The 27,498-nt window shown below is 43.3% G+C and overlaps 1 protein-coding gene across 2 annotated transcripts; it reads right to left on the reverse strand.

Annotated features, from left to right (window-relative positions):
* Positions 1-23: 23 nt before the first annotated feature.
* Positions 24-27,498, reverse strand: LOC103707052 (V-type proton ATPase catalytic subunit A-like). Of its 2 annotated transcripts, none has more exons than XM_008791398.5 (20): positions 27,210-27,498; positions 23,038-23,164; positions 22,820-22,875; positions 22,677-22,733; positions 22,236-22,347; positions 22,109-22,146; positions 21,869-21,970; positions 21,690-21,746; positions 21,529-21,600; positions 21,318-21,419; positions 21,161-21,223; positions 20,949-21,081; positions 16,519-16,625; positions 15,772-15,966; positions 15,586-15,672; positions 15,148-15,252; positions 1,793-1,890; positions 1,593-1,671; positions 1,084-1,172; positions 24-520 (listed from the first exon to the last, which is right to left on the reverse strand). In XM_008791398.5, exons 1-20 carry the CDS (start codon positions 27,279-27,281, stop codon positions 406-408), a joined length of 1,866 nt encoding a protein of 621 aa, XP_008789620.2. In that variant the 5' UTR covers positions 27,282-27,498; the 3' UTR covers positions 24-405. The 2 variants fall into 2 exon arrangements, with proteins under 2 accessions (XP_008789620.2, XP_017698277.2); XM_017842788.4 differs by having other exon boundaries at positions 1,084-1,183; positions 27,210-27,490.

The raw sequence follows: 27,498 nt of genomic DNA on the forward strand, positions 1-27,498 counted from the left end.
ATATGACACAAACAAGACACTAGTTTCACCAGAACCAGGGCCTGATTGGAAGTCCGGGATATATTAAAATCCATCACCAGCAACCCATCAAAATGGTTGCAATTCAAATAGATGGACTAATATGGTTATAAAATTATCCATATAACCACCTTTTATTACAAGAGAAAATGTAACTGACAATCTTTTTCATCCATTGCTACCTTAAAGAACAAAAAGGCTGATCTTTGAAACAATAGAATGTCCAAGATATGCGACTTCGGAGCATGGACTAGCAGCATGGTGGGTAACCACATGCTGCTACAAAGAAAAGAAGGAAACAGACTACTGCTGGAATCTTTCCAGGGACCAGGTAATGTATAGAAAACTGCCTCATCACTTGCATCTGTGATTTTATGTAATGGTACATCACCGCATTTCATCCTCCAGATTACGGAAGCCAGCAGTGAGGTCGTCATATAATTTCTTGAATTTGTCAACAAGAACTTCCTCACCTTCTGAGGGATCTTCAAATTTCTGGGACCTGCAGTAACAGAGAACCGCATTCATGTTAATGCCAATTCAAGCATGAAGAAATATAAGCCTTTAAAAAGCCTCAAGACAGATACGACTTCCTATCACTGATGACCAACTGTAATAAACTTCACTGTTCTCTAATATGCAGTGCAATCTGTAGTTGTGCTCAAATAAAATAGACAGCAAACACAGTCCTCCCTTGTAGAAGAATAGCAACAACACCAACAGAAAAATCTAAATAATATCAGCATGAAGTAACCATATAAGACATCTACTTTTGTACTGACAAACTCTGAAGCAAAATTTTCCAAGATTCTTCATAAAGTTGACAATATCTCCTATTAGAGTTGTTAACATTTAAAAGCATGATACAGTCGCACAGAAACAGGTGGCTGTTGTCGTTGCATTATTTTCTGATTTAAACTTCAAGCTACACCAACTTTTCACACGTCTAATTGGCCAGATGTCCCAAACGAAGGACAACTGGACAGATAGCACTAAGCAATGGTTACAAATCTGAGGAAGCGCCGTTTTGGGAAAAAAAACTAATGTGAGGGGCCAGTTACTCACACTAGACGGTAGAAAAGGTCACCCAAACGATGCTTGATGACACTGTATGTTATCTTCTGGCCTTCAGAACCTGCTCCTCGCTCAACTGCCTGCAAATCGACTGCATGAAGTAAATTAGAAGATCCAGAGAAAACCATAACCATCACATATGTAAAAAGAACAAATAATATAGCTCAAAAATATGGAGCAATAAAATACATTAGAAGATAAAACAAATTGAAGTCAGTAAAAGTATAATTTAACGATTTCCCTCCAGCCATTTTGTAGATAAGTCTTTTCATCAGCATCAGCCAGAAGTTGATTGTTAAGATCAGGTATCATAACAACTAATTCTTCTTCAACAACAAACTGAACACTCTAGACAGATATTTAGGACAACTTTTCACAACAATTTGGCAAGCCATATCCAATCAGAAGATATCAAGAATAAAAAGGAAGATTTCGTTACATCCAATGAATCATCATTAGATTTTTTATAAGGTAAAATAACCAATAAATTCAGGATTTACCTGATTTGCCAGAGTATTAAAATGTATAATGTTTCGCATCATCCAAACTGATTTGTAGAAAGGGCAGAATTTATCATATCTGTCACAATTGCCAATATGTTTCTTTTATGAGGGGATTGCGCAAAACCAGTAGTATACAAGGGACAGAAGCAACTGATATAACAGCAGAGATAAAGCTTATCATGAATTAGTATACTTACGGAGTAAATGCATTCTGTGCAAGGTAATCCTCCCTCAGAAGCTTTGCTGTCTCTAGGATAATTTTATCGGTTTCTGCTAATGCATCTTTACCAACAAGCTGCATGTATTTCAGGTAAATTAGACTTGGAATGCAAAACTCAGTAGCAATAAAATAAGGGATTGCAGGTTTGAACTTCTCATCACTACCTAGCATCAGTCATCCAAAACTTACCTCTACAGGTCTAAAAGGTGTCATCAAAAATAATAGCAGATTTTACATGACAATAGAACAGCTGAAGATAAAGAATGTCTGAACAATATTTTTGGATAATAGTATTATTCTGCTGCAAATTATAGTCTCAACAGAACTTGTACCCAACCGGGACATGTACAAAGATAACAATAATCTCATCATTCTGGGCTTCTTGCCACATAAGTTTTTTACAAATGCTGATGGACTATATCAAAATGAAAGAAAAACATCAAATACTAGAGTTACAAACAAGGTTCGCCGTACCGGTACCGAACCCCGTACCGGTGCCGCACTAGTATAGGCGTACCGAGTGTCGGTACGGTACGGTACGCTCGGTACCGACCGTACCGATATTGGTGTACCGATACCGGTATCCATCGGTACGAGTACAGTACGCTCAGTACCGACCGGTACCGACCGGTACAGCGAACCTTGGTTACAAAGTCATTTAAATTGTGGAGAAACTGATTGTTAACGATTAGATATAATGTCCACAAATAATGTTAACATTTCCTATACATGGCATTCACAAATAAAAATTGTTGCCTAAAACATTTGAGTAACTATATATTTCATATGCTGGAAAACATGAAATATTGCCTTCCTCATGGACTGTATTCCTTTTATGATTTAGGTCATGTTTGGGATTGCTATTAGCAGTAGACCTTTTAGAAGTAGAGCTTTTAAAAGAAGAGTTTTTATTAAAAGTTATTTACTGTTTGGTAACTACATTTGTAAAGTACTGTAAAACTTTAACATATGTTTGGTAACCAAACTAAGAAAGTGCTTTTAGTATTGTTGCTGGAAATTGGACCCGGGGGCAATCTTCGGTCGAGGGAGAGGGAGCTGCGGGTCACCACGGCGGGGCGGCGACCAGTCGGCGGGTGGCGTCCTCCGTCTGGGGTGGCTGGAGAGAGGGAGCAGGAGGTCCTCACAGCGGGGCAGCGATCCGTCAGCGGGCGGCGTCCTCCGTCTGGGTGCCTGCAGACAAACCGGTGGCCGGGTTTTCCGGCGCCGGCCCTCCGACGCTCAAGTCAGGAAGGGGGCAAATAGTGTTGAAGAGGAGATAAAGCGTTTGTAGAGCGTGTAATTTTTCCAACCCCCTCCTGAGAAGCCAAGGCTCTCTTTTATAGGTGGGGGTCGGTTTACCTGTGATGTAACAGGGCGAGGCCACAGTACGGCTCGGCATGTGGCTCAGGTCGGCGCACGGTCAGGCGAATCATTGTGCTGATGTCGGCGGTGAGGGCGTCGTACAACCCGAGCCAGTACGCTACCAGGCGAATCATTGCATTGGTGTCGGAGGTATGGCCGAGATCAGAGACTTATCATGGTTGACCAGACTCTGCTGGGCTAACTTGCCGTGGAGAGCCGAGGATCCGTAGATGTCAGGAGCCATGCGCATTAATTGTGGAGTAAGCCGGAGATCCGCATTAATGGTGGAGTAAGCCGGAGATCCACATTAATTGTAGAGTAAGCCGGAGATCCGCATTAATGGTGGAGTGAACCGGAGGGTTACAGCGGCCATGCGCAATAAATGCTGAAGCAGTGGCAGGGTATGGTCCTCAGTTGGACCTCGGAGGAGTACGGCCGTAGTAGGTGGCTGACAAGGGTAGACCTTGAGCATCAAGATTTTCCTAGGTCGGATGTCTTGAGGTCGGGCGTTCCGAGGTCGGACGCCGACTTCGGCTGTTCAGGGTCGGCGATTGTGCGGCTTCTTGGAGGCATTTGTGTCACTTGGGGGAAAAATCTTATTCCCCCAACACTACCCCCCGACTTCCGAGTTCGAGCGGCTTGCGGGCTCGGACGTGGGAAGTAAAGTCTATCATTAAAGTTGGGGGGCGAATCTCGTCCGCGCCCTCGTGTTTCTCGGAGTGTTTATGGCGAGACCCGCGCCCTTGGGCGTTTCGAGGTTGCTTTATTCAGCGAACTTATGGTGGAGCTCGTGTCTTTACGTTTCTCGGAGCGGGTGTAACGGGGGTGGCGTCTCTTGGATCGCCAAGATCGCTTCGTGCGGCGGACCCATGATGAGGGTCCTTGGGCTCGACGAGGCGACGCCTCGATCCCGTAATCGAGACTCTTCGCTCATGAATAGTCATTCCGAGCAAAGGGAGCTCCGAGCTTAGGTTTCCAGAAAATTTTCTAAGTCCTATAACTCGGATCTTAGAATCGCGAAAGTCGTCACGTTCGGCCTTTAGGAAAATCCAAGGCATTGAGGTCGGGCCTTAGCCCTTCGAGTAGGACCGGGCTAGGTCTGTTCGTGCCGCTATTCGGGGGAGTCTAGTCGGGTTTCCGAACTTGACTTCCGGGTCCTTTGTAGGGAGCGCGGGCTAATAGTCGAATTATCGCCGAAGGTTTTCATAGTTATTGCTCTCGGACTCTGCCGAGATTTCAGTGAATAAGGCTGGAATCTCTGAAGATCGCCTTAGTATCTGTGTTCGGCTGGTGCACTTGCGGCCGGGACCGCTTTCTCAGCTAGACATCGGAGTCTATGTATGGGGGCCGAGTTGGGCCCTAACTTACGAAGACTTTGTTCAAGTTGAGACTTGACGAGTGGAGACTTGTCGAACGGAGCATGCATAATGTAGTTAGGAGATCGGTCTTAAGCCGACCCATTGGAGTAGCCCGACTTTGGGGCGAGATAGGACTCCAACGTTAGATGATTAGCGGTATGTAGATAAAATTTGTCAAGGAGGGCATCGAGTTGGATGTACCTCTTGCATTCTCGGAGTTGTGTTTCACATGGCGGAGTAGGTTGCTTCCCTTCCTCGTCGTCCTCCGGAGTCATTTTGACTTGTAAGGGAGCTCGGGCTTCTCACGGACCCGACGACACCCACCGAAGTTGAGAGGATCTGGGGAGGCTTTATTGATCTACAGTTCTTTTCGAGGTCGAGGGAGCTTGAGACCCTCTGGTCGGACCCCGGGGCGCCCCAACCTTAGTTGAGGAGTCTTGTGTCAGGTCGGCGGGCCTGTGGGCGCTCTACCGAAGTAGGATGCGCGCTAGTTCAATGGCAGAGCTCTGCTTCAGAAAGTATTGTCCGCTTCGGGGATCGGGGATCATCGACCGCTCCCGGGGGTCCACTTTGTGGCGCCCCGGGTGGAACCACCCTTTCCACCCCTCACGGCTTCGTCCCGAGGTCGAGGGAGTTTGGAACTCAGCGGTCGACCCTCGGGGCATCCCGACCTTAGTCGAGGGATCGTTCGTCAGGTCGGTGGGTCTGGGCACGCTCTACCGACCTGCGACGCTTCCCGAGGTCGAGGGAGTCTGGTTCTCTACGGTCGACACTCGGGGCATCCCGACCTTAGTCGAGGAATCGTTCGTCAGGGGATCGGAGATCGTCGACCGCTCCCGGGGGTCCACTTTGTGGCGCCCCGGGTGGAACCACCCTTTCCACCCCTCACGGCTTCGTCCCGAGGTCGAGGGAGTTTGAGACTCTACGGTCGACCCTCGGGGCATCCCGACCTTAGTCGAGGGATCGTTCGTCAGGTCGGTGGGTCTGGGCACGCTCTACCGACCTGCGACGCTTCCCGAGGTCGAGGGAGTCTGGTTCTCTACGGTCGACACTCGGGGCATCCCGACCTTAGTCGAGGAATCGTTCGTCAGGGGATCGGGGATCGTCGACCGCTCCCGGGGGTCCACTTTGTGGCGCCCCGGGTGGAACCACCCTTTCCACCCCTCACGGCTTCGTCCCGAGGTCGAGGGAGTTTGAGACTCTACGGTCGACTCTCGGGGCATCCCGACCTTAGTCGAGGAATCGTTCGTCAGGGGATCGGGGATCGTCGACCGCTCCCGGGGGTCCACTTTGTGGCGCCCCGGGTGGAACCACCCTTTCCACCCCTCACGGTTTCGTCCCGAGGTCGAGGGAGTTTGAGACTCTACGGTCGACCCTCGGGGCATCCCGACCTTAGTCGAGGGATCGTTCGTCAGGTCGGTGGGTCTGGGCACGCTCTACCGACCTACGACGCTTCCCGAGGTCGAGGGAGTCTGGTTCTCTACGGTCGACACTCGGGGCATCCCGACCTTAGTCGAGGAATCGTTCGTCAGGGGATCGGGGATCGTCGATCGCTCCCGGGGGTCCACTTTGTGGCGCCCCGGGTGGAACCACCCTTTCCACCCCTCACGGCTTCGTCCCGAGGTCGAGGGAGTTTGAGACTCTACGGTCGACCCTCGGGGCATCCCGACCTTAGTCGAGAAATCGTTCGTCAGGTCGGTAGGTCTGGGCACGCTCTACCGACCTGCGACGCTTCCCGAGGTCGAGGGAGTCTGGTTCTCTACGGTCGACACTCGGGGCATCCCGACCTTAGTCGAGGAATCGTTCGTCAGGGGATCGGGGATCGTCGACCGCTCCCGGGGGTCCACTTTGTGGCGCCCCGGGTGGAACCACCCTTTCCACCCCTCACGGCTTCGTCCCGAGGTCGAGGGAGTTTGGGACTCTACGGTCGATCCTCGGGGCATCCCGACCTTAGTCGAGGGAATCTTGCGCCGGTCGACGTTTCGTCGTCCTGCGATACTTCTCGAGGTCGAGGGAGTTTGGGACTCTACGGTCGAGCCTCGGGGCATCCCGATTTTTGGCCAGAGAATCTGAGAATCACAGACGACCCAACATTAGAAGAGAATTACAGTCATCAAAATGAGAGAATTATTTGCAAAAAGGAAGCTGAGTCCATTGTCCTGATTGTTTTGAACCCCTAGGGGTTTCATTGGTGGTACATTCGTAGATTCTCGGAGTTCCAGCTTCGCGGGATCGGAGTCCCCTCCAGGGACTTCAATTTGTATGCCCCTGGTCGTTGTACCCGGGCGATTTGATACGGCCCTTCCCAATTCGGGGCGAGCTTTCCTCGCTCGGTCAGTTGAGAAGCCTCGGCTCTCCTGAGAACGAGGTCCCCTATTTTGAAAAGCTTGGGCTTGACTCTGGAGTTGTAGTATTGGACCGTTCGCTGTTGGTATCTTGCCATACGAACCCGGGCGACCTCTCGTGTCTCTTCGACGAGGTCCAAGTTGCTCCTGAGCTGGGAGGAATTGGTGTCGGGGTCATAATGCTCCACCCTTGGAGAAGGCAGGCCGATCTCCAACGGGATGACGGCCTCAGTGCCGTATGCTAGGTTGAAGGGGGTCTCTCCTGTGGGCAGTCGGAATGTGGTCCGGTACGCCCAAAGGACATTGTACAAGTCCTCGACCCACTGTCCTTTGGATCGATCAAGCCTAGCCTTGAGTCCCTGCAAAATAGTGCGGTTAGTTACCTCAGTTTCCCCGTTTGTCTGGGGGTGAGCAACCGAGGTGAAGCGGTGATCAATGCCGAGCTCGGAGCAAAATTCCCTGAAATGAACATTGTCAAATTGTCGACCATTGTCGGATATAAGGATACGGGGTAGTCCGAATCTGCAGATTATGGACTTCCACACGAAGTCCCGCATCTTTTGCTCGGTGATCCGGGCGACAGGTTCGGCCTCGACCCATTTGGTGAAGTAGTCGATGGAGACGACCAGGAACTTTCTTTGTCCGGAGGCTTGGGGAAAGGGCCCCAGGATGTCGATCCCCCATTGGGCAAATGGCCAGGGGGCGACGATAGAAGTCAGCAGGGCCGAAGGTCGGCGCTGGATATTGGCGTTTCGCTGGCACCGATCGCATTTCCGGACGAAATCCGTCGCATCCTTCTGGAGTGTGGGCCAGTAATATCCTTGCCGCAGGATCTTGTGGGCCAGTGCCCGACTCCCCATGTGATTTCCGCAGATCCCTTCATGGACCTCTCGGAGGGCATAGTCCGCCTCGGAGGGGCGGAGGCATCTGAGAAGAGGAGAAGTGAATGATCGACGATAAAGTCTATTCTCGTACAGGACATACCGGGGGGCTTGGCGCTTGATTCGGCGAGCCTCCGTCTCGTCATGAGGTAAGGTCCCGTCTTGGAGGTAGCAGACGAGCCCATCGATCCAGCTTGGCTCGGAGTCGATGCACATGGTGGGCTCGGGTTCCTCCGTGCTGGGGATCTGGAGATACTCGAGCGTTGTTCCCTTGGGAAGCTCGCTCATGCGGGAGGTTGCCAATTTGGACAGCTGGTCTGCCCTGAAGTTTTCCGCCCTGGGAATGTACTGAATATTGAAAGAATTCAGGGCAGACGTAAGTTCCCGCACCTTTTGGAGATACTTTTGCATGGATGGCTCTTTAGCTTCAAAGTCTCCTTGGATCTGGTTCACTACCAGCTGGGAGTCGCTGAAGGCCGTCAGGTCTTCCACTTTCAGTTCTTTCGCCAGCTTGAGCCCGGCGATGAGAGCCTCATACTCGGCCTCATTGTTCGAGGCCGGAAATTCGAGGCGCAAGGCTTGCTCGGCCACTACTCCGTCTGGACTGGTGAGGATGAGTCCGGCTCCGCTACCCCCCGAGGTTGAAGACCCGTCCGAGTGCAGGACCCATGGCTGCCTCGGGGCTTCCTCCGCGGATACGGGTGGCAACTCGGGGTCGTCCGGCAGAGTACACTCCACGATGAAGTCGGCGAGTATTTGGGCCTTGATAGCCGGCCTGGGCCGATACTCGAGGTCAAATTCCCCGAGCTCAACCGCCCATTTGGCGATCCTCCCCGCACGATCCGACCTTTGCAATATTTGCTTCATAGGCTGGTCGGTCAATATAGCTATTGTGTGGGCTTGGAAGTAAGGCCTGAGTCTCCAAGCCGAGATGATGAGAGCGAAGATGGTCTTCTCAAGTTTAGAATATCGGGTCTCAGCATCCCTGAGAACCCGGCTGGTGTAATAGACCGGCTTTTGGAGCTTGTCCTCTTCCCGGACGAGGACTGAGCTCACTGCAGCTGGGGAGACGGACAAGTATAAATAAAGGACCTCGCCCTTCTGGGGCTTGGCGAGCAGCGGGGGAGAGGCCAGAAGGCTCCGGAGCTCTTCAAAGGCTCGCTGGCATTCTTCTGACCACCGGAAGTCTTTCGGCCGTTTGAGGCTCTTGAAGAAAGGAAGGCAGCGCTCGGCTGATCGAGAGACGAACCTTCCCAAGGCGGCAACTCGCCCTGCGAGCCGTTGCACCTCCTTAACTGTCTTCGGAGGCGACATCTCTCGCAGTGCCCGGATTTTCTCCGGGTTGGCTTCAATTCCGCGCTGGGTCACTATGAAACCCAGGAACTTGCCCGAGGTGACCCAGAACGCACATTTCGCCGGGTTGAGCTTCATTTTGTATCTTCTGAGCTTGGCGAATGTCTCGTCGAGATCGGCTATGTGGTGTTCCGCCGCTCGGCTTTTCACCAGCATGTCGTCCACGTAGACTTCCATATTTCGGCCGATCTGGTCTTTGAAAATTTGGCTGACCAGTCTCTGATAGGTGGCCCCAGCGTTTTTCAGGCCAAAGGGCATCACCTTGTAGCAGTAGGTGCCCTTATCGGTGATGAAGGCCGTCTTCTCCTCGTCTTCTGGCGCCATTCGGATTTGATTGTACCCTGAAAAGGCGTCCATAAAAGTTAGCAGTTGGTGCCCTGAAGTAGAGTCGACGAGCTGATCGATGCTTGGAAGGAAAAAGCTGTCTTTCGGGCAGGCCTTGTTCAGGTCGGTGTAGTCCACGCACATACGCCATTTCTCGTTGGCCTTCTTTACGAGGACTACGTTGGCGAGCCAGTCCGGGTAGGAGACCTCCCGGATGAAGCCGGCTCCGAGGAGTTTGTCCACCTCCTCGGCCGCAGCACGTTGCCGTTCTGGGGCGGAGCCCCTTTTCTTCTGCTTTACAGGCCTGTTGGTTGGCCTCACCTAGAGTCGGTGAACCATGACCTCAGGGTCAATTCCCGGCACGTCCGCAGGCGACCAGGCGAAGACGTCAGCATTGTCCCGCAGGAAGCTGACGAGGCGATCCCTCTCGCGGGTGCCGAGGCCGGAGCCGACCTGCACGGTTAGCTCGGAAAAATTTTCTTTTAGTGGAACTTGAACAAGAAGCTCACCGGGCTCTACTTGCTTTTTCCAGAGGGTGTCCCTCGCATCGAGGGTTTCTATGGGCAATGAAGGGCCCGTTGGCTGAATTGTCGCCTCGGTCGGTTGCTTTACTCCGTGGGCCGCCGTGTAGCATTGCTTGGCGACTAGTTGGTCTCCTCGGACCTCGCCTACTCCTTGGCCGGTGGGGAACCGCATGAGCAGATGGTGGGTTGAAACTACGGCTCGAAGGGCATTCAGCCCTGGCCGCCCAAGGATGGCGTTGTAGACCGAGGGCAGTCGGACCACCAGGAAGTCCGTCCTCACAGTACTCTCCCGGGGGGCGAGGCCAACTGTGACAAGGAAGCTGGTCTCACCTTCGACCGGGACCGAATCTCCGGTGAACCCGACCAGTGGGGCGTTGATCCTCCGGAGATGTCCTTCTGTCAACCCCATTTTTTGGTAGGCATGATAATACAAAATGTTGGCTGAGCTTCCATTGTCAACTAGGACACGCTTTACATCAAACTTATTTACAATCATTGAGATGACCACAGCGTCATCGTGAGGGGTCTCGACCCCTTCTAAGTCCTCGTCCGAGAACGAGATGACTTCATCAGTGCGTGGGCGTTTCGGGGGTGTTCCCGGGGCGGCTGCTCCTGCTGAGGCCCTTCCAATCATGTTGATGGTGCCGGCAATGGGCCTGTTGTCGTCCGGATTTTCGGTTGGTACGACATCCTCCGCCGGCCTCCTTTCCTCGCGCCGGTTTCTCACGAACCGATTGAGTACTCCTCGACGGATGAGTGCTTCTATCTCGTCCCGGAGCTGGAAGCAGTCCTCCGTGTCGTGCCCACGGTCTCGGTGGAAGCGACAGTACTTCCTGGGATTACGGAAAAATCCCGTGTCTCGCATAGGCGGCGGGGGTCGGAAGAAGTCCCGACCCTCGATTTCCATCAGGATCTCGGCCCGGGGGGCGTTGACGGGTGTATAGTTCTCGTACCTCCCCGGGTACATCCGAGGCCGTGGTGGGGACCTCGGTCGAGGAGGGGTCCTCTGCTGAGGTCGCCCCTGCTGACAGGGCGGGCTCCTCAGTCTGGGGAGATTCTTCTTTCGACGGGGGGATCGGCTCCTTTGTCGGTCGCGCTCCTCGCGGCGCTTCTTCTGCTTCTTAGAGGCGGGCTCAATTGCTCCCCGCCTAGAGGCAACTGCCTCCTCGGCCTTGGCATACTTCCGGGCCCGGGCCAACATTTCGGTGAAGTCGGCCGGAAAGCTCTTCTCGATGGAGAAGAGGAATCGGTAGGAGCGAACCCCAGTCTTCAGAGCCGACATGGCTATCGACTGGTCTAGCTCGCGAACCTCCCATGTGGCGGCGGTGAAGCGGTCCAGGTATTCCTTGAGGGACTCCCCCTCTTTCTGTTTGATGTCGAGAAGGGAGTCTGACGTCCGTCGCTGGCGCCGGCTGGCAGCAAAGTTGGTGGCGAACTGCCTGCCGAGTTGCTCAAAAGAGGACACCGTGTTCGGCTTCAGTCCAGAAAACCAAAGCCAAGCAGTCCCTCGGAGGGTTGCTGGGAAGGCCTTGCAAAGTATGGCCTCCGAGGACCCTTGTAGGGCCATGAGGGCCCGATAGCTCTCCAAGTGGTCGAGAGGGTCGGTGATTCCGCTGTAGGGCTCCACCTGAGGCATTTTGAACCTTGCGGGGACCGGCTCATCCTCGATCCGGCAGGAGAAGGGGGACTTGGTAGTGAACTCAAAGTCTCCCTCCTGCCTCGCCTTCTTACTGTGGAGCGCTGCAATTTGGCGCTCCAAGTGCTCAACCTTTCTGTCGAGCTCCCCCACCCGCGGGATTGTCGCCGCGGTTTGCGCCGGCTCACGGCGGTCCGGGGCTGACTCAGCCTCAGAAGGCTGGAGTCTTCTGTTGAGATCCTCCCCCGGTAGCTCTCTCTGGGGGAAAGTCCGTTCTTCGTTATTGGCTCTGGAGGAGCCATGTAGATTCTGGCCGGGGAGAACCGGGCCGTTGGGAAGAAATTCCGGCGGGACCTGGGCCCGCGGGGGAAGCGTTGGTAAAGCTTCCTCGCGTCGCAGGCCCTGAACGGCGGCGGCCAGGGCCTGGACTTGCTGTACTAGGGCATTGAACTGTTCCGGCTGGACCTGAGGAACTGGGTCAGCCGGAGTTGGAGAATTCTGGACGGAGCGTCCAGGACTTTGCGGGGGACGCCGGGAGACGTTGGAGGCTCCCTTACTTCTCAACTTCATGACTGCTACTCGGGCCCTTCCTCTAGCGCCAACTGTTGCTGGAAATTGGACCCGGGGGCAATCTTCGGTCGCGGGAGAGGGAGCTGCGGGTCACCACGGCGGGGCGGCGACCAGTCGGCGGGCGGCGTCCTCCGTCTGGGGTGGCTGGAGAGAGGGAGCAGGAGGTCCTCACAGCGGGGCAGCGATCCGTCAGCGGGCGGCGTCCTCCGTCTGGGTGCCTGCAGACAAACCGGTGGCCGGGTTTTCCGGCGCCGGCCCTCCGACGCTCAAGTCAGGGAGGGGGCAAATAGTGTTGAAGAGGAGATAAAGCGTTTGTAGAGCGTATAATTTTCCCAACCCCCTCCTGAGAAGCCAAGGCTCCCTTTTATAGGTGGGGGTCGGTTTACCTGTGATGTAACAGGGCGAGGCCACAGTACGGCTCGGCATGTGGCTCAGGTCGGCGCACGGTCAGGCGAATCATTGTGCTGATGTAGGCGGTGAGGGCGTCGTACGACCCGAGCCAGTACGCTACCAGGCGAATCATTGCATTGGTGTCGGAGGTATGGCCGAGATCAGAGACTTATCATGGTTGACCAGACTCTGCTGGGCTAACTTGCCGTGGAGAGCCGAGGATCCGTAGATGTCAGGAGCCATGCGCATTAATTGTGGAGTAAGCCGGAGATCCGCATTAATGGTGGAGTAAGCCAGAGATCCACATTAATTGTAGAGTAAGCCGGAGATCCGCATTAATGGTGGAGTGAACCGGAGGGTTACAGCGGCCATGCGCAATAAATGCTGAAGCAGTGGCAGAGTATGGTCCTCAGTTGGACCTCGGAGGAGTACGGCCGTAGTAGGTGGCTGACAAGGGTAGACCTTGAGCATCAAGATTTTCCTAGGTCGGATGTCTTGAGGTCGGGCGTTCCGAGGTCGGACGCCGACTTCGGCTGTTCAGGGTCGGCGATTGTGCGGCTTCTTGGGGGCATTTGTGTCACTTGGGGGAAAAATCTTATTCCCCCAACAAGTATGATAAAATGACAATAAAAGATATTGTATAGTATTGCATAGTTGAGTATAATAATATATAATATTTATATTATTATATATTAAAATATTATTATAATGTACAATATTAATATTATATAGTGTAATATAATATTGAATACTACAGCATAATAATATAACATAATATGATATGATATAGTAATGTATTATTAATAGAACAATATTATTACAATATAATATAATATTATTATAATTATAACAAAATATATAATATATTATTACAATATTATAATATAATACCGCAATATAATATCATATAACGGATTAGATTCTAATCTAATAATTAATTATATTATATTATTATTAAATATTATTATATATACTTAATAATAAAATAATATTATTATAATATTCTAATATTATAGAATATAATATAATTTAATCTAATATATTATCATTTATATTATTAATCGTACATTATAATATTATTATAATAGTAATATAGTATATTATCATAATATAACTATTATTATAATAATAATAATAATATAAAAATATGATTGTAATATATATATATCTACATATTTGTACATATGTATATCTACATATTTGTACATATATACATTTATATATAATACATATATACATACACACACACACATACATACATATATACATATATATATATATATGTACATCTATATAGATATCTATCTGTAAAAATATATTGATATATATATATATATATATATATATTCACACACACACACACATATATATATGGACACATATATAATATATACTATTACTATTATTAGTATTATTACTATTATGAGTATTAGTAATATCACTATTATTAGTATTATGATTATTATTAGTACTTTTATTAGTATTATTTTTAATATTATTATTATTTTAGTATTGTTACTATTATTAGTATTTTAGTATTGTTACTATTATTAGTATTTTAGTATTATTACTATTAATAGTAGTATTGCAATTTTTAGTATTTTTCTATTTTTAGTAGTGTTGCTATTTTTTAGTATTTTTGCTATTTTTAGTAGTGATGCTATTTTTAGTATTGTTATTATTTTTAGTATTGTTACTATTTGGAGTACTATTACTATTATTAATATTATTACTATTCTTGGCAGTATTATTACTATTATTGGTATTATTACTATTCTTAGTATTGTTACTATTATTAATATTATTAATATTAATAGTACAATATTATTATAATTATAACATAATATATAATATAGTATAATCGATTAAAATCTAATATAATAATAGATTATATTATATTATTATTAAATATGATTATATATTTGATAATAATATAATGTTATTATATTATAATCATATAATATCTTTTATATCATTAATCGTATATTATAATATTATTATAATAATAATATCGTATATTACAATAATATAATAATTATTATTATAAAAATAATGTAAAATTATGATTGTAATAATATGTTATATTATAATTATGTATTACTACAGTAATACAATATATTATACTATTTTCATATAATAATATAATATAATACAACCTAATATATTTTAAGTTTATTATTATATTATATTATATTTATAGTATAATAATATATTATGATATGATATAATATGTAATCATAAAATTTGTTAATGTGCATTTTAGTCATCAAAAAAAATTTATTAAAATCAAAACAGCTTTCCAACATTGGTCAGAAAGCACTTTTGAAAAAAAGTTCTAAAATAGAGCTTTTCCTAAGTAGACCTTTTCAACTTTCTGGTAAAGCAAAAATAACTTTCTAATTTTTTACCAAACGTCACTATATCATCCAAAAGTACTTTTGGAGGGCCAAAAGGTGTTTTTAGGCCCTCCAAAAGCTTTACCAAATGAGGCCTTAATGAGTTACCAAGAGGATTCAAAATAAGTAAAGAGATGAACATACTTAAAAATGGCAAGCCATCAAGATTAGTCAAGATGGAAAGAAAGGTTACCTGGACAATTTCATTCAGATCATCCTCTCTCTGCAATACCTCACGGGCTTTTGTTCTAATGTCAATAAAATCTGGATCAAATTTCTCATAGAAAGATTCTAGGGCCTGCAGTACATAATATAATGGACAGTTGAAATTAAATTGGCTAAAATAGTGTCTCACTTGTATGTGCTAGTGAGTGCACTATGAGAAACAGCAATTAGACCATACATATAAAAACTTGCATGGAAAAAGTGCTCCAACTAATAGTAATGGAGGGAGAACAGAAACTACTGTTGCTGACTACTTGGTTTTAGTGTCATATTGGCAGAAATCCTCACTAAAGTCTGCATATTCTTCTCACTTTTTTCTTTTGTTGTTCCAGTCTCTCTAGCAAACAAGAGAATCATACTTCCAAATAACAATCCACATCATAAATAGTATGGTGCATTAGCAAACCTTTGAGTACTTTGAATATGATATAAGCCAATTCACTGATGGAAAATGTTTTCGCTGAGCAAGCTTCTTATCCAGCCCCCAGAATACCTGTAAATCAAGTTGACAAAGAAATGGACAAATAATTCAGGATTAACAAAAGCAGAAGCGGAAAAGCTCATATCTTAAGACAACAGCAGTTCCTTTTACCTGAACAATGCCGAGGGTTGCAGATGTCACTGGGTCTGAAAAGTCACCACCAGGAGGGGAAACAGCACCAACAATTGTTACACTGCCGGTTCGATCTGGACCACCAAGGCATTTCACTTTACCAGCACGTTCATAGAAGGATGCTAGACGTGCTGCAAGATAAGCAGGATAACCACTATCTGCTGGCATTTCAGCCTGTCAACGGAATATGGTTACCATAAGTTACAGAGTTAATGATGCACTATTTTTTTTCCTTTTAGAGTAGGTAAACTCAAAAGGCTACATAGAAGACAAGACACTACTTGAGATGGGATATATATTGCTTAAACAACTCCCTAAGAAAAAATTTTCTTGATGAAAACTGTCACATTCTGCATTAACTAGCAGTTTCCTGTTTGACTTGGCTAGTTAATTATTTGTTTACGATCCTTTTAAAAATCACAATAAGATGGTCTATACATATATCCATAGCACTCCTCCATATACAAGAACAATTTGTATCGCAGCTTCAATCATCTATATTTTCCTAGCAACCCACTAAATGCCGTTTATGAAGTTGGATCGCTACTGCTTCGCAGTCTACAAAGATGTTCTCCAATGACATTAAGAGATCAAAGACATTAAGAAAAAGATCTAGAACCCAGATTGCCTACCTTCAGTTCCTCACTACTGTAAAATAGAATACATCAGCTGAGAGAGAGAGAGAGAGAGAGATCTATCACGACAAGAAAATCTGACGATAATTACCAGTCGACCTGATATTTCACGCAATGCTTCTGCCCAGCGAGAGGTAGAATCAGCCATCATGCTAACATTGTAGCCCATGTCTCTAAAGTATTCGGCAATGGTAATTCCTGAATACAACCAAGGTTATTGGACGTAAGGAAATGCATTTTCCGGGAAATGTAAAACCATAGGATCACAATTTAAGATTGCATAATAAATGTTCATATAAGCTTCAGAATAAAGATAACTTGCAAAAGAAAGTTCTTCGAGGCACAATGATGTCTTCATGTGATCTGAGGAATGAAACTATAACTGGCGCATGCACTGATATCGAATATGGGAACATAGCTAAAATGGTCCATATATTAAGAAACATTATAAAACATAATATTCTCGTGTGCACCAAATCCCATTCTACTCTAATGCTTCGATTTTTAAAGCCCTGTTTGGCTGCTGGCAATGAAAAAGTGAGCCTAAGAAAACTAGGCTGGATGGTTGATTATGTTAATGTTGACAAAAAAAATTGCATGCATCTTAAGAAGGCTCTGTGAATGCTATCAAAGAAACTTAAAAAGAGAAAATAAGTATTCGCTGTGCGTAGACTGGGAGAAGATTGTGTCTTTCCCTGATCAAAATCTTCCATTTGATCCTTTTCTTTTTCTGTTAATTTTCACACTATCAAAAGAATACTAAGGCCCTGTTTGGGGGAGCTTTTGGAGGGCCAAAAAGCACTTTCTGACTCTCCAAAAGTATTTTTAGATAAAAAATGGTGTTTAATAAAATTTTCGGAAAGCTGTTTCAGCTTTTGCAGAAAACTGAAAACAGTTTTTGAGGAGAAGTTCCAATTTGGAGCTTTTCGAAAACGTTGTTTTCAGTTTTGTCAGGAAACTGTTTTTTGGACCAAAATACCCTCATTTAAATCACACTTTTTTTCCCCAAAATCCTCATCCTGCCTCTTTCTCTCTCGCCCATCCTCTCCCTCCCCCTCTCTATCTTCTTCTTCCTCTCAACGTCGCCGCCTCTATTCCTTCTTCTTCTTCTTTTTTTTTTCTTTTTTTTTTTTGTTTTGGGAGCTCTGCCCATGGTGGCAGCCACCATGCCGACCACCACCCATGGCCGGCGACCCCTCTATATTTCAATGAAATAAAATAATAAATAAATAAATAAAATAAAAAGAAAAATAATGAGTGAGTAGCAAATAATTTGATCTAAATAAATAAATAAATAAATATATAAAAATATTAGTAATTAGTTAACCAATTTTATCACCTAGTTAGAAAATTTGTTAGAGAGATAAATAGTCATTAGAAGGATGAAAAATTAATTTACACTAATAATTATAATATTTTATATATTTATTATTGTATTATACTATAAATATAATATTATATTATATTATATCATAATACATTGATATGTTATGTTATTATTCTATAATACATAATGTTATAGTACTATATTATAATAATATTATATTACATTACATTAATATTATACTATATCATATATTTATGTATTAATACATATTACATTTTATTATGCTCTGTTGTATAATACTGCTAATATCCTTTATAGTCATTTTGTCACACAAAAGTACTTTCTTAGTTTATTTACCAAACATATGTTAAAGTGTCACAGCACTTTAGAAATGTAGTTACCAAACAGCAAACAGCTTTTTATAAACGCTCTGCTTCAGACAGCTCTACTTCCAACAGCTCTACTTTCAAAAGCTCTACTACCTACAGCTCCCCCAAACAAGACCTTTGGTGGAGCTTTTGGAGGGCCAAAAAGTACTTCCTGACCCTTCAAAAGTACTTTTAGATAAAAAATGGTGTTTAGTAAAATTTTCGAAAAACTGTTTCAGCTTTTGCGGGAAGCTAAAAACAGCTTTTGGGGAGAAGCTCCAATTTGGAGCTTTCTGAAAACGCTGTTTTCAGCTTTGTCGGAAAGCTGTTTTTTGGACCAAAATACCGCCATTTAAATCACACTTTTTCCCCCCAAAACTCTCATCCCGCCTCTTCCTCTCTCACCCATCCTCTCCCTCCCTCTCTATCTTCTTCTTCCTCTCAACGCCGCCGCCTCTGTTCCTTCTTTTTTTTTTTGAAGCTCGTGGCTGCCCACGGTGGCAGCCACCATGCCGGCCACCACCCATGGCCGGCGACCCTCTATATTTCAATGAAATAAAATAATAAATAAATAAATTAAAAAGTAAAATAATGAGTGAGTGGCAAATAATTTGATCTAAATAAATAAATAAATAAAAATATTAATAATTATTTAACCAATTTTATCATCTAGCTAGAAAATTTGATAGAAAGATAAATGATCATTAGAAGGATGAAAAATTAATTTACACTAATAATTATAATATTTTATATATTTATTATTATATTATACTATAAATATAATATTATATTACATTATATCATAATACATTGATATGTTATGTTAAATAATTTAATATTATATTAAATTATTATTCTATAATACATAATGTTATATTACTATATTATAATAATATTATATTATATTACATTAATATTATACTATATCATATATTTATGTATTAATACATATTATATTTTATTATGCTATGTTATATAATACTAGTAATGTCATTTATGGTCATTTTGTCACACAAAAGTACTTCTCAATTTGTTTACCAAACACATGTTAAAGTACCACAGCACTTTAGAAATATAGTTACCAAACAACAAACAGCTTTTTATAAACGCTCTACTTCCAACAGCTCTACTTCCAAAAGCTCTACTACTAACAGCTCCTCCAAACAGGGCCTAACACAAGTATAAATAAATCTAAAAGAGGCACCGATAAGATAGCATGCACTCTATTACATATTTGCTCTGGCATATCAGGATTTACAGTATGGCTTTGTATAAAAGTTCAAATTTCTAGGTGCATTTGCTTCAACATGAGCCATTGCAAAATGTCCAGATAGAACCACACTGCATAACCCGAGTTTACAATTATAAATCAACTATGCAGGAGCACTCATGGTCATGCCTATGAGAATGAGTGACAGTCAATTGAAGGAGAAGAGACAAAATTAAAAAATTATAGCAAATAAGTACTAGAGTCATCTCAATCCAGCCAATTAGTGATTATCAAGAGAAGGAAAATAACCAAAATTCAACAGGATATTATCAAGTTAGAGATACATCAGATCTTCTAACAACGCCTACTTAGAAAATTCAATAGTCAAAAATGATAGCATTCCCTAAGCAGTACAATTTATGCAATAAAATCAACTATGCAATTATCTTCAAACATGACTAGCAAAACAAAAAATCTCACATGTCTATATCAGTCTAATTTATGTGTAGGCCTGTCAATTAATTGTTTCTGACTAGAATCTGATCAGATTTAAGCTGAATCAGTTCAATATCTTTGACTCGAGTGATCTAATAGTGATCCAACTTAAGGATGAGTGGATAATCTAAAATTTCTATAGGACTGAAGTCAGGCTGGGTCAAGCAATCTCATAATGACCTGACCCAATTATCTTACCACATGATATTAATACATATTAAATAATATAACAATTATATCACATATTTGAATATCAAAACCTGTATAATATCATTTCCATGTCCTCTTCTCTCACAACCCACGATGTCTCCATCTCCTCCACCCTACCCCTCCTTCCAACAGGTCCAATCACCTTCTCCCAACCCAAACCAGCACTGGCTGCCTTGCCCTCCTTTTCCCTCTCACTCCACTACCCTCCATGCCTTCACCGTAGCCCTGCAGCCCTCTGCCGCAATACCGACCACCCACACAAAACCAACCAGCCCAACCACCTCATGGCCCTGAATTCACACCCTAAACCAACACCCCACTCCGTCATTGTCTTCCTCATCCCTGCCCTTACTCCCATCCCCAACCCCTAACCATCAATGAGACTGGATTGGGTTCAGGTAGCTTTCTCTCCAATCCACCTGGTTGTTGGCTGGGCTCTGGCTTTTAAATTTTCAAATCAGATTTGGAAAAGACTCAATCTGAACTAATTTCAATGAATTGGCAGGCCTAGTTAAGAGCCCTACACATGGTTGTTTTGTTCCTGCATGCAATGGCTAATAGAGGCAATCTGGCTAAGAGTATTCAGCTCCAATTTGCTTATGTTGCCTCTCTCTCTTAATTCAACCAAGCATATGTTTAACTCTCTCCTGATTTTGAACATACAAATCAAGGTACGCCATTTCAGTACTGGGCCCCATACCAGTGCCACCCTGCTAATGTGTCAGTAGGCCTAGTATGGGGGCTGGTTCGGCGTACGCTCCTCTCCCCTAACCGTACGCTCCTCTCCCCTAACCGTGTATCGGTATCAAACCGGTATGATACGCCCTATACCGCCTAGTTCGGTACAATAGGCATACCTTGATACAAATAGTCCATCATTTGCATCTGGGTGCAAAGATTAGAACAGATACCTGTGTAAATAGATGCCTCTCGAGCAGCCACAGGCATATTGGAAGTATTAGCCACAAGTGTAGTCCGTTTCATCACAGATTCTTCACGGCCATCAGGCAATGTCATCGTCAATTGGGGGAAATCCATAAGCACCTAGAATAGTGATAAACATTATATATCCAACAAGACTAAAACGGGAAGGACTGATAACTGGAGAGGTGGGAGCACAAACCTCAGCCATTTCATTTCCTCTTTCTCCACAACCCACATAAACCACCGTGTCAGAATTAGAGTACTGGATGAGGGGGATGAGGCGACAAAAAGAAGTGAAAAATCACATTTAAACAGAAAAATAATAAAAAAGGAATTATCATTCAAAATATGGTCACCTTTGAGAGTGCCTGACTGATAACTGTTTTTCCACAACCAAATGCTCCAGGTATCGCACAAGTGCCTCCAAGAACAGAGGGGAAAAGGGCATCAAGTACACGCTGAAGACCAATTACACAATTCAGAAAATTGAAAGAGAGGAAGGAATACGCAAGAAAAAAATGGGGTCAATAATAACAGAGATCCATTAAAAGTATATTTCATTTTTACCTGCCCTGTCAACAAAGGTGTATCAGCAGCAAGCTTTCCTGCAACAGGCCTCGGTGTACGCACTGGCCAAGTCTGCATAAAATGGCCTTATGTAAACCTGGAAATAATTTGGCATAATGCTAAAAGAAAATCAAACTTTGAAAAATAAACAAGATATTAACCTGAAGCATTGTGAATTGCTTTTTGACACCTTGAAACTCGAGCTCAAGAACTGTATCCTGAATAAATCATGCAACAGTAAAGATACAGGAAGCAAAACAGATGATGAAAAACCAAACAAGCTTGCCCAATAAAGATGAATAGACTTAAAATTCAAAAGCAGGGAAAACTGCTCACAGACCCTCAGGCTGTAATGACCTGCAGGGGCAACATAAGTGATCCTGCCCATGGAACCCGGTGGAAGTGCAACATGGTGTTGCATTAAAGTGTTTTCAAAAACAGTCTGCATAGTAAATAATCAATATTACGATCTCTATAGAACTGAAAAAAAGAAAGTTAAAAGTTTTTCGAATATCAATTAGAAGAGTATCCATCACAAATTTTAAAAAAGAAAAGGCATGTTCAATGTTGCATAACGTACAGCATATAAATCCCCACCAGTAAGAAGATCTCCAACAGCTGCAACAAGTGCAAGAAAAGATCAAGCTTCTGGACTCTACAAAATAGCTGCCAACAGTCCAATGATTGAAATGACTCAGTCAACTCACCTAATTTCTTAGGCTCAAATTCCCACAATATATCTTTGTCAAGGGCAGGGACAGAAACACCACGAGGAATGTAAACATCACCAGACTTTAAAGCAATAGTTTTTAGAGGCCGCTGTTTTAAAGAAGAATAAAGAAGTGTGCTGTTAGGTAATCACTTATTAAAACTGAATCACTGCATGATAGTTGAACCACATTAGGCATCTAAAACATGATGTTGGAATAAGTGAATCGTCTGAACTAACAACAACAACCTACAAGACATACAAATAGCCAAATAGTTTTTGAGACACAGGAAATTGAGATATATGGTCAAACTGCCGCTGCACCATATAACTCTCAACAATAAACAAGTCTCATCAATATAAGCTGCTAATTAAGTAGAAACGTGCAAATTATATAAGCCAAAATGTACTTCAATTATTCTTAAGTTCATAGGCAAACCTGAATCCCATCAAAAATATTGCCCAAAATACCAGGCCCCAGCTCCACAGAAAGAGGCTGCAGAAAAACCATCAACCTCATAAAAAGGAACATGATATAATCAATCGATATAGATTTCATGAAAGACGTCCCAGAATATATACCTTATGAGTTCGCAAAACAGGGTCATTTACCGTCAAACCAGCAGTTTCTTCATAAACTGAAATACAAGCAACAATGTACATGTTACAGCAACTCTGAAGTTCTCATGTACCATCATGTACTAAATCAAATTGATTCAACAAGAACAACAGCAGAAAGAAAGATGTTATAAGATACACAAAAAACTAAGGATATGATTAAAGGTCCATCAACCCTGTACCCTGAATGGTAGCTGAATCTCCCTCCAACCGAATAATCTCACCAATAAGGTTATCATGACCAACACGAACCAATTCATACATGGCAGCACCTCCCATTCCATCTGCCACGACAACTGGCCCAGATACCTGCAAATTTTCAAGGAAGAGTCAGTCAAATTACATACAAAGGCTCAGTTCCAAAATCAACATGTTGCAGTCAAGGAAATGGAAGTCCTACTTCCAAATATTAAATAAAAGCATACTCAATGGGTCAATGATAGAGTTGAGCATGATAAAAAGACCATTTTGGAACTCCAAACTAATTGGGATTGTTGACATGCAATAGCAAGGAGAGGATTAATGCAACACAGGTCTAAAAAAAGAAAAATTTGCAGTAGCCAAAGAATAGAGCCTTTTTTCCCATAATATGAAACAAATTCTATTGCCCAGTTGACATATTCTATTGCCCAGTTGACATAGGAATGCTGCAACATTTCACAAGCCCGTACTCTCTAGCAATTAGTCTAACATTTTTTTGACTTGTTGCCCTCTTCTAAATAACAGTTTACAGGAAACAGTATTTGAAGCTTTAAAACTAAAAGAATTGGAAACAAGGTCCACTATATCGGTACCGGTGGCAGTCCAGACCGGTACGTACCCGTCCCATACCGGTTCCGTACCGGTCTGTACCAGTCTGTACCGGTTCCATACCGGTTCTCCAACAATAAGCTACCGGTACTAGATTTCACGCTGATCTGGTACCAGTCCCAGGCCGGACCGGTACGTACCGGCCTGTACCAGCCGGTATGGACTGGTACAGCAGACCATGATTGAAAATAAAAAATTTTGTTGGTTTGGAGTCTATTCACAAGCCCGTACTCTCTAGCAATTAGTCTAACATTTTTTTGACTTATTGCCCTCTTCTAAATAACAGTTTACAGAAACAGTGTTTGAAGCTTTAAAACTAAAAGAATTGGAAATAAAATTTTTTGTTGGTTTGGAGACTACTATGAATTTGAAACTATAGATTAATGTTTCTATATATGCCCCTGCAAGTGTGGTCATATTGCACAGAAATCTTTTATTTATGGTGTTGGAAAAGATATTGTAGTTGAATAAATAGATTCGTCATGGTTCAGTTGAGCCCAATGTTTCCTACAACGATTCATAAATTTGACAAGGAAAAAACTGTGGTAAAGATCAGCTACAACTAAGATACTACTTCATATGAAGTTGCATACTGGCAAAGGACAATCCACCAACAAAAAACATTTGAATAAGTTTGGAGATCAAACCAGCAAGTTGATGCCGACAAACGTTGATGTTGAAGAAAACTAAGTAGGACATCTAGACTTCTTTTTTTAACAAATATTTAGGATAGTATATTTCTATTTTATGTATGGCATTCAAAAAAGAAATCCAGTATATGAATAGAAAGACATATTTTGATGAAAACATTTCAATAAGCAGATAGCATGGTCTATCATACCACCCAGTGCGGAGCATTCCGTATCGTACTAGAAGGAAACCAGTACAAAACTTAACTTTGAGCCAGTACAAGTTCCGTACCAAGGTATATCGAGGTACGTATCGACCCATACCGAAGCATACTAACATGTACCAAGGCATACCAACCTATATGAGGCGTACCGAAATAAAAATTGATAAAAATGGCTAGAAAGCTATTTCGATATAGAATGCATACCCTACCATAACGTACCGAACCGATACGGTATCTGGTACTAAGGTTGCAGACCTTGGCAAATAATCTCAACTTTAGTCATATTAAAACAAATCAAAAAAACACCTGCTAGCAAACATGATATGAAAATACGATTCATGGGTGAAACAGGAATAACCAAGAATCCTTTGCATCCTGATATAACCAAGTGGAAATCCAAATAAGAGCTGGTCTCAAGACATTTAGCTAAAGATAAAACTTTTTGTTAATGGAAGATGTAGGCTCATGTCTCAGTAACAGTCAGGGAACAGATATTTCACAATTGGATACAGGACTCAAAAGTAATGTTCTGAAGACACTATTAAAGGATAAGGTATATCTGTACCTCCAAATGGATCATTTGATCCTAATAGTGATATATCAAACACCATATCTCATGGTCAGCATACACCTATTTGGATGCAAGAAATATTCCAACTATAAGAAGGAAGATTTAAACTTTTAAAAAAGCTAGATGAGCAAGGACCAAGTTTTCAATCGAAAAGTGTCGCCGAAGATGTAAAGAGCTTGTGCACAACCACAACTTCTGACAAATAACAACCCTTGCCTAAGTATGTGAGGTCCACTTTGCAGATGCCTCTTCTCCATTCATTCTTTGAAAGGCACTTCATATACTAGTGCAAAATTCTTCCCTTTTAGAAAATTTATAACCTAATTACCTTATGTCACCCCCTCCATTTCCAAAATTTGAGGCACACATCTTACAACTCCTCTCAATGAAATCTCCTAAAGCCCTTGTTGCACATGCCAAAACCATCCTAGTTAATTTAAGTTCTTTTCCCTCAAGGGCATGTTATTACAAAGGGGAAAAGTATGATAAGGTGTTAATGAGATGGAAAAAATCCATTTAAATAGACATGGTTGGTCGTTTGGCACTTGAAAGAAGCTATCATGACCACAAACAAGAGAACTCATATCTTAGTTTGTCAAAGTGCTTCTTGATAGATACACTTTGTTTAGTCTAAAGCCTTTCATTCATCAAAGCTTCTATAAAGCTACATGAACAAACCAGTTGTTCATTCATTAATTTAACCTTTAAAAAAGGAATTTCAGTTCTTCTATCATTACTTATAACAAGAATCAGTCTTATGAGCGGATGTCATGAGGAGGGTGAGATCTGGTTTCCAAAATCAGATATAAGAATGTGGTGGACTGGGCTCAATTGGGAAAACAGCAAAATGTTTGAAGATGTATTTAAATGCAACTAACAGTAATACTTGATTTTGGGACATAGCAAAATGTTTTAGTTCTTAGGGTGTGTTCACCATAGAAATGTTCACAACCAAAAGAACATGGTGGAAGGGTCTCAACTGGGCAAATGGCAAATGTTTGAAAATGCATTTAAGTGTTCCTAGTACTCATACTAAGTTTTGGGATATAGCAAAAGTTTCAATTCATGTACATAGCCCTTGGCCACAGAAGTTAATGTTCACACTCATTCCACCCAACTGCAGTGGCTACCATTTAGCAGATCTTTAATTTTACTATCAAATTAAGAAGTTTAATCTAAAATTTCATTTGCTTTTAATATAATAAAAGGCATATATTTTTTTTAAGAAAATGATGATAGCAATTAGCAACAGTCTAAGTACAATGATCCTCTTCGCACAGAGTATCTCTCAAATATATTTGGGCCATTTTTTCCATCTAATGATTAAAGTCAGAGGGAACACAGGAGAATGTTATCAGTGAAAGGGGAGGCAGAAAAACTTATCTTTATTATAGCAGGATGGAATTTAAACTGATAAACATGCATAAATGCAATCATTTTTTTTGGTTGATTTGGACATTCGGGGTTAAAGACCTAACAGAAGGCATGTCTTTCTCATATAGATCCCAAGTTTATGCAGATTGTTTGGTGATTAAGAGAATTATGCCAACAAATGAACTTTTCTCTCAAGAAGTATATAATGGCTCTATACTGAATCAATCGAACCACGTGACAAAAAATCTCCCTTGACATGAAGGCTGAGTGGAAAAAAACATAAAAGTATGCTGCAACAACCAAAGTATACATATTTAGCAAAAGAATCCCCATCTCGCCCTCAAGCAAAACATACTAGAGTACAATCACACAGTTTGTATCGAGACCGATAATGTGGGAGGAGGGGGAAAACAACTTTCAAAAAATCAACATAAATCATGATACAAAAGCGTGGCTACTAGGCACTTGGCAAACACTACTCCACGGAAAATCTAACAGTTTGATGACCAGATAATTTTGATCAGGCCAAATCAGGTAAAAATTTTGATCTTATAAAATCCATTATGTTTAAAACTCAGTCGAAATGGACGCGAAAGAAATTGAATATGTTCCGATCATATATGAAAACAGGAAAATCCCTAAATACATCTCGACTTGCAAAAACTCGAATCCAGCAAACCATACAAACTCCATCAAATCTGATCCAAGTAGCGGGAAAAGAACAAATACGAGTCCAGAAGCGATACCTTGCGTACATATCCGTACTCGCTCTCCTTCTCCGAATCCTCGAAGGTCGTCATCCTATCGCTGTAGGCCATCTCGGCGGATCAAGATCAAGAATAAAGAAAAAGAACTGATCCGAATAGAGCAAAACTTAGGGTTTTGGGGCGGCCGGAAGGGGGAGGGAGAGGGCGAGATCCGGAGACCAAGGGCCGGAGAGGGAGAAGAGATTACGGAAGATGAGAACAAGAACCCCGTGGAGATGCCATGAATTGAGAGTTACCTCTCCTCTACACGGAAACGTAGTGTGAGAGC

The sequence above is a fragment of the Phoenix dactylifera genome, chromosome 11, assembly GCF_051530095.1.
Source record: "Phoenix dactylifera cultivar Ajwa chromosome 11, Ajwa_hap1_PhDact_Kaust_v1.1, whole genome shotgun sequence".
In the NCBI taxonomy this organism is placed as follows: Eukaryota; Viridiplantae; Streptophyta; class Magnoliopsida; order Arecales; family Arecaceae; genus Phoenix; species Phoenix dactylifera.

Excerpts from the sequence above, each read along its gene's own strand:
- LOC103707052 (XM_008791398.5), bottom strand. The coding sequence starts at position 27,281 with ATGGCCTACAGCGATAGGATGACGACCTTCGAGGATTCGGAGAAGGAG. Across the intron at positions 21,747-21,868 it reads CAGGTCATTACAGCCTGAGG|GATACAGTTCTTGAGCTCGA; the intron begins GTCTGTGAGCAG and ends TGATTTATTCAG. Across the intron at positions 21,082-21,160 it reads GAGGAAATGAAATGGCTGAG|GTGCTTATGGATTTCCCCCA; the intron begins GTTTGTGCTCCC and ends TCACTATTCTAG.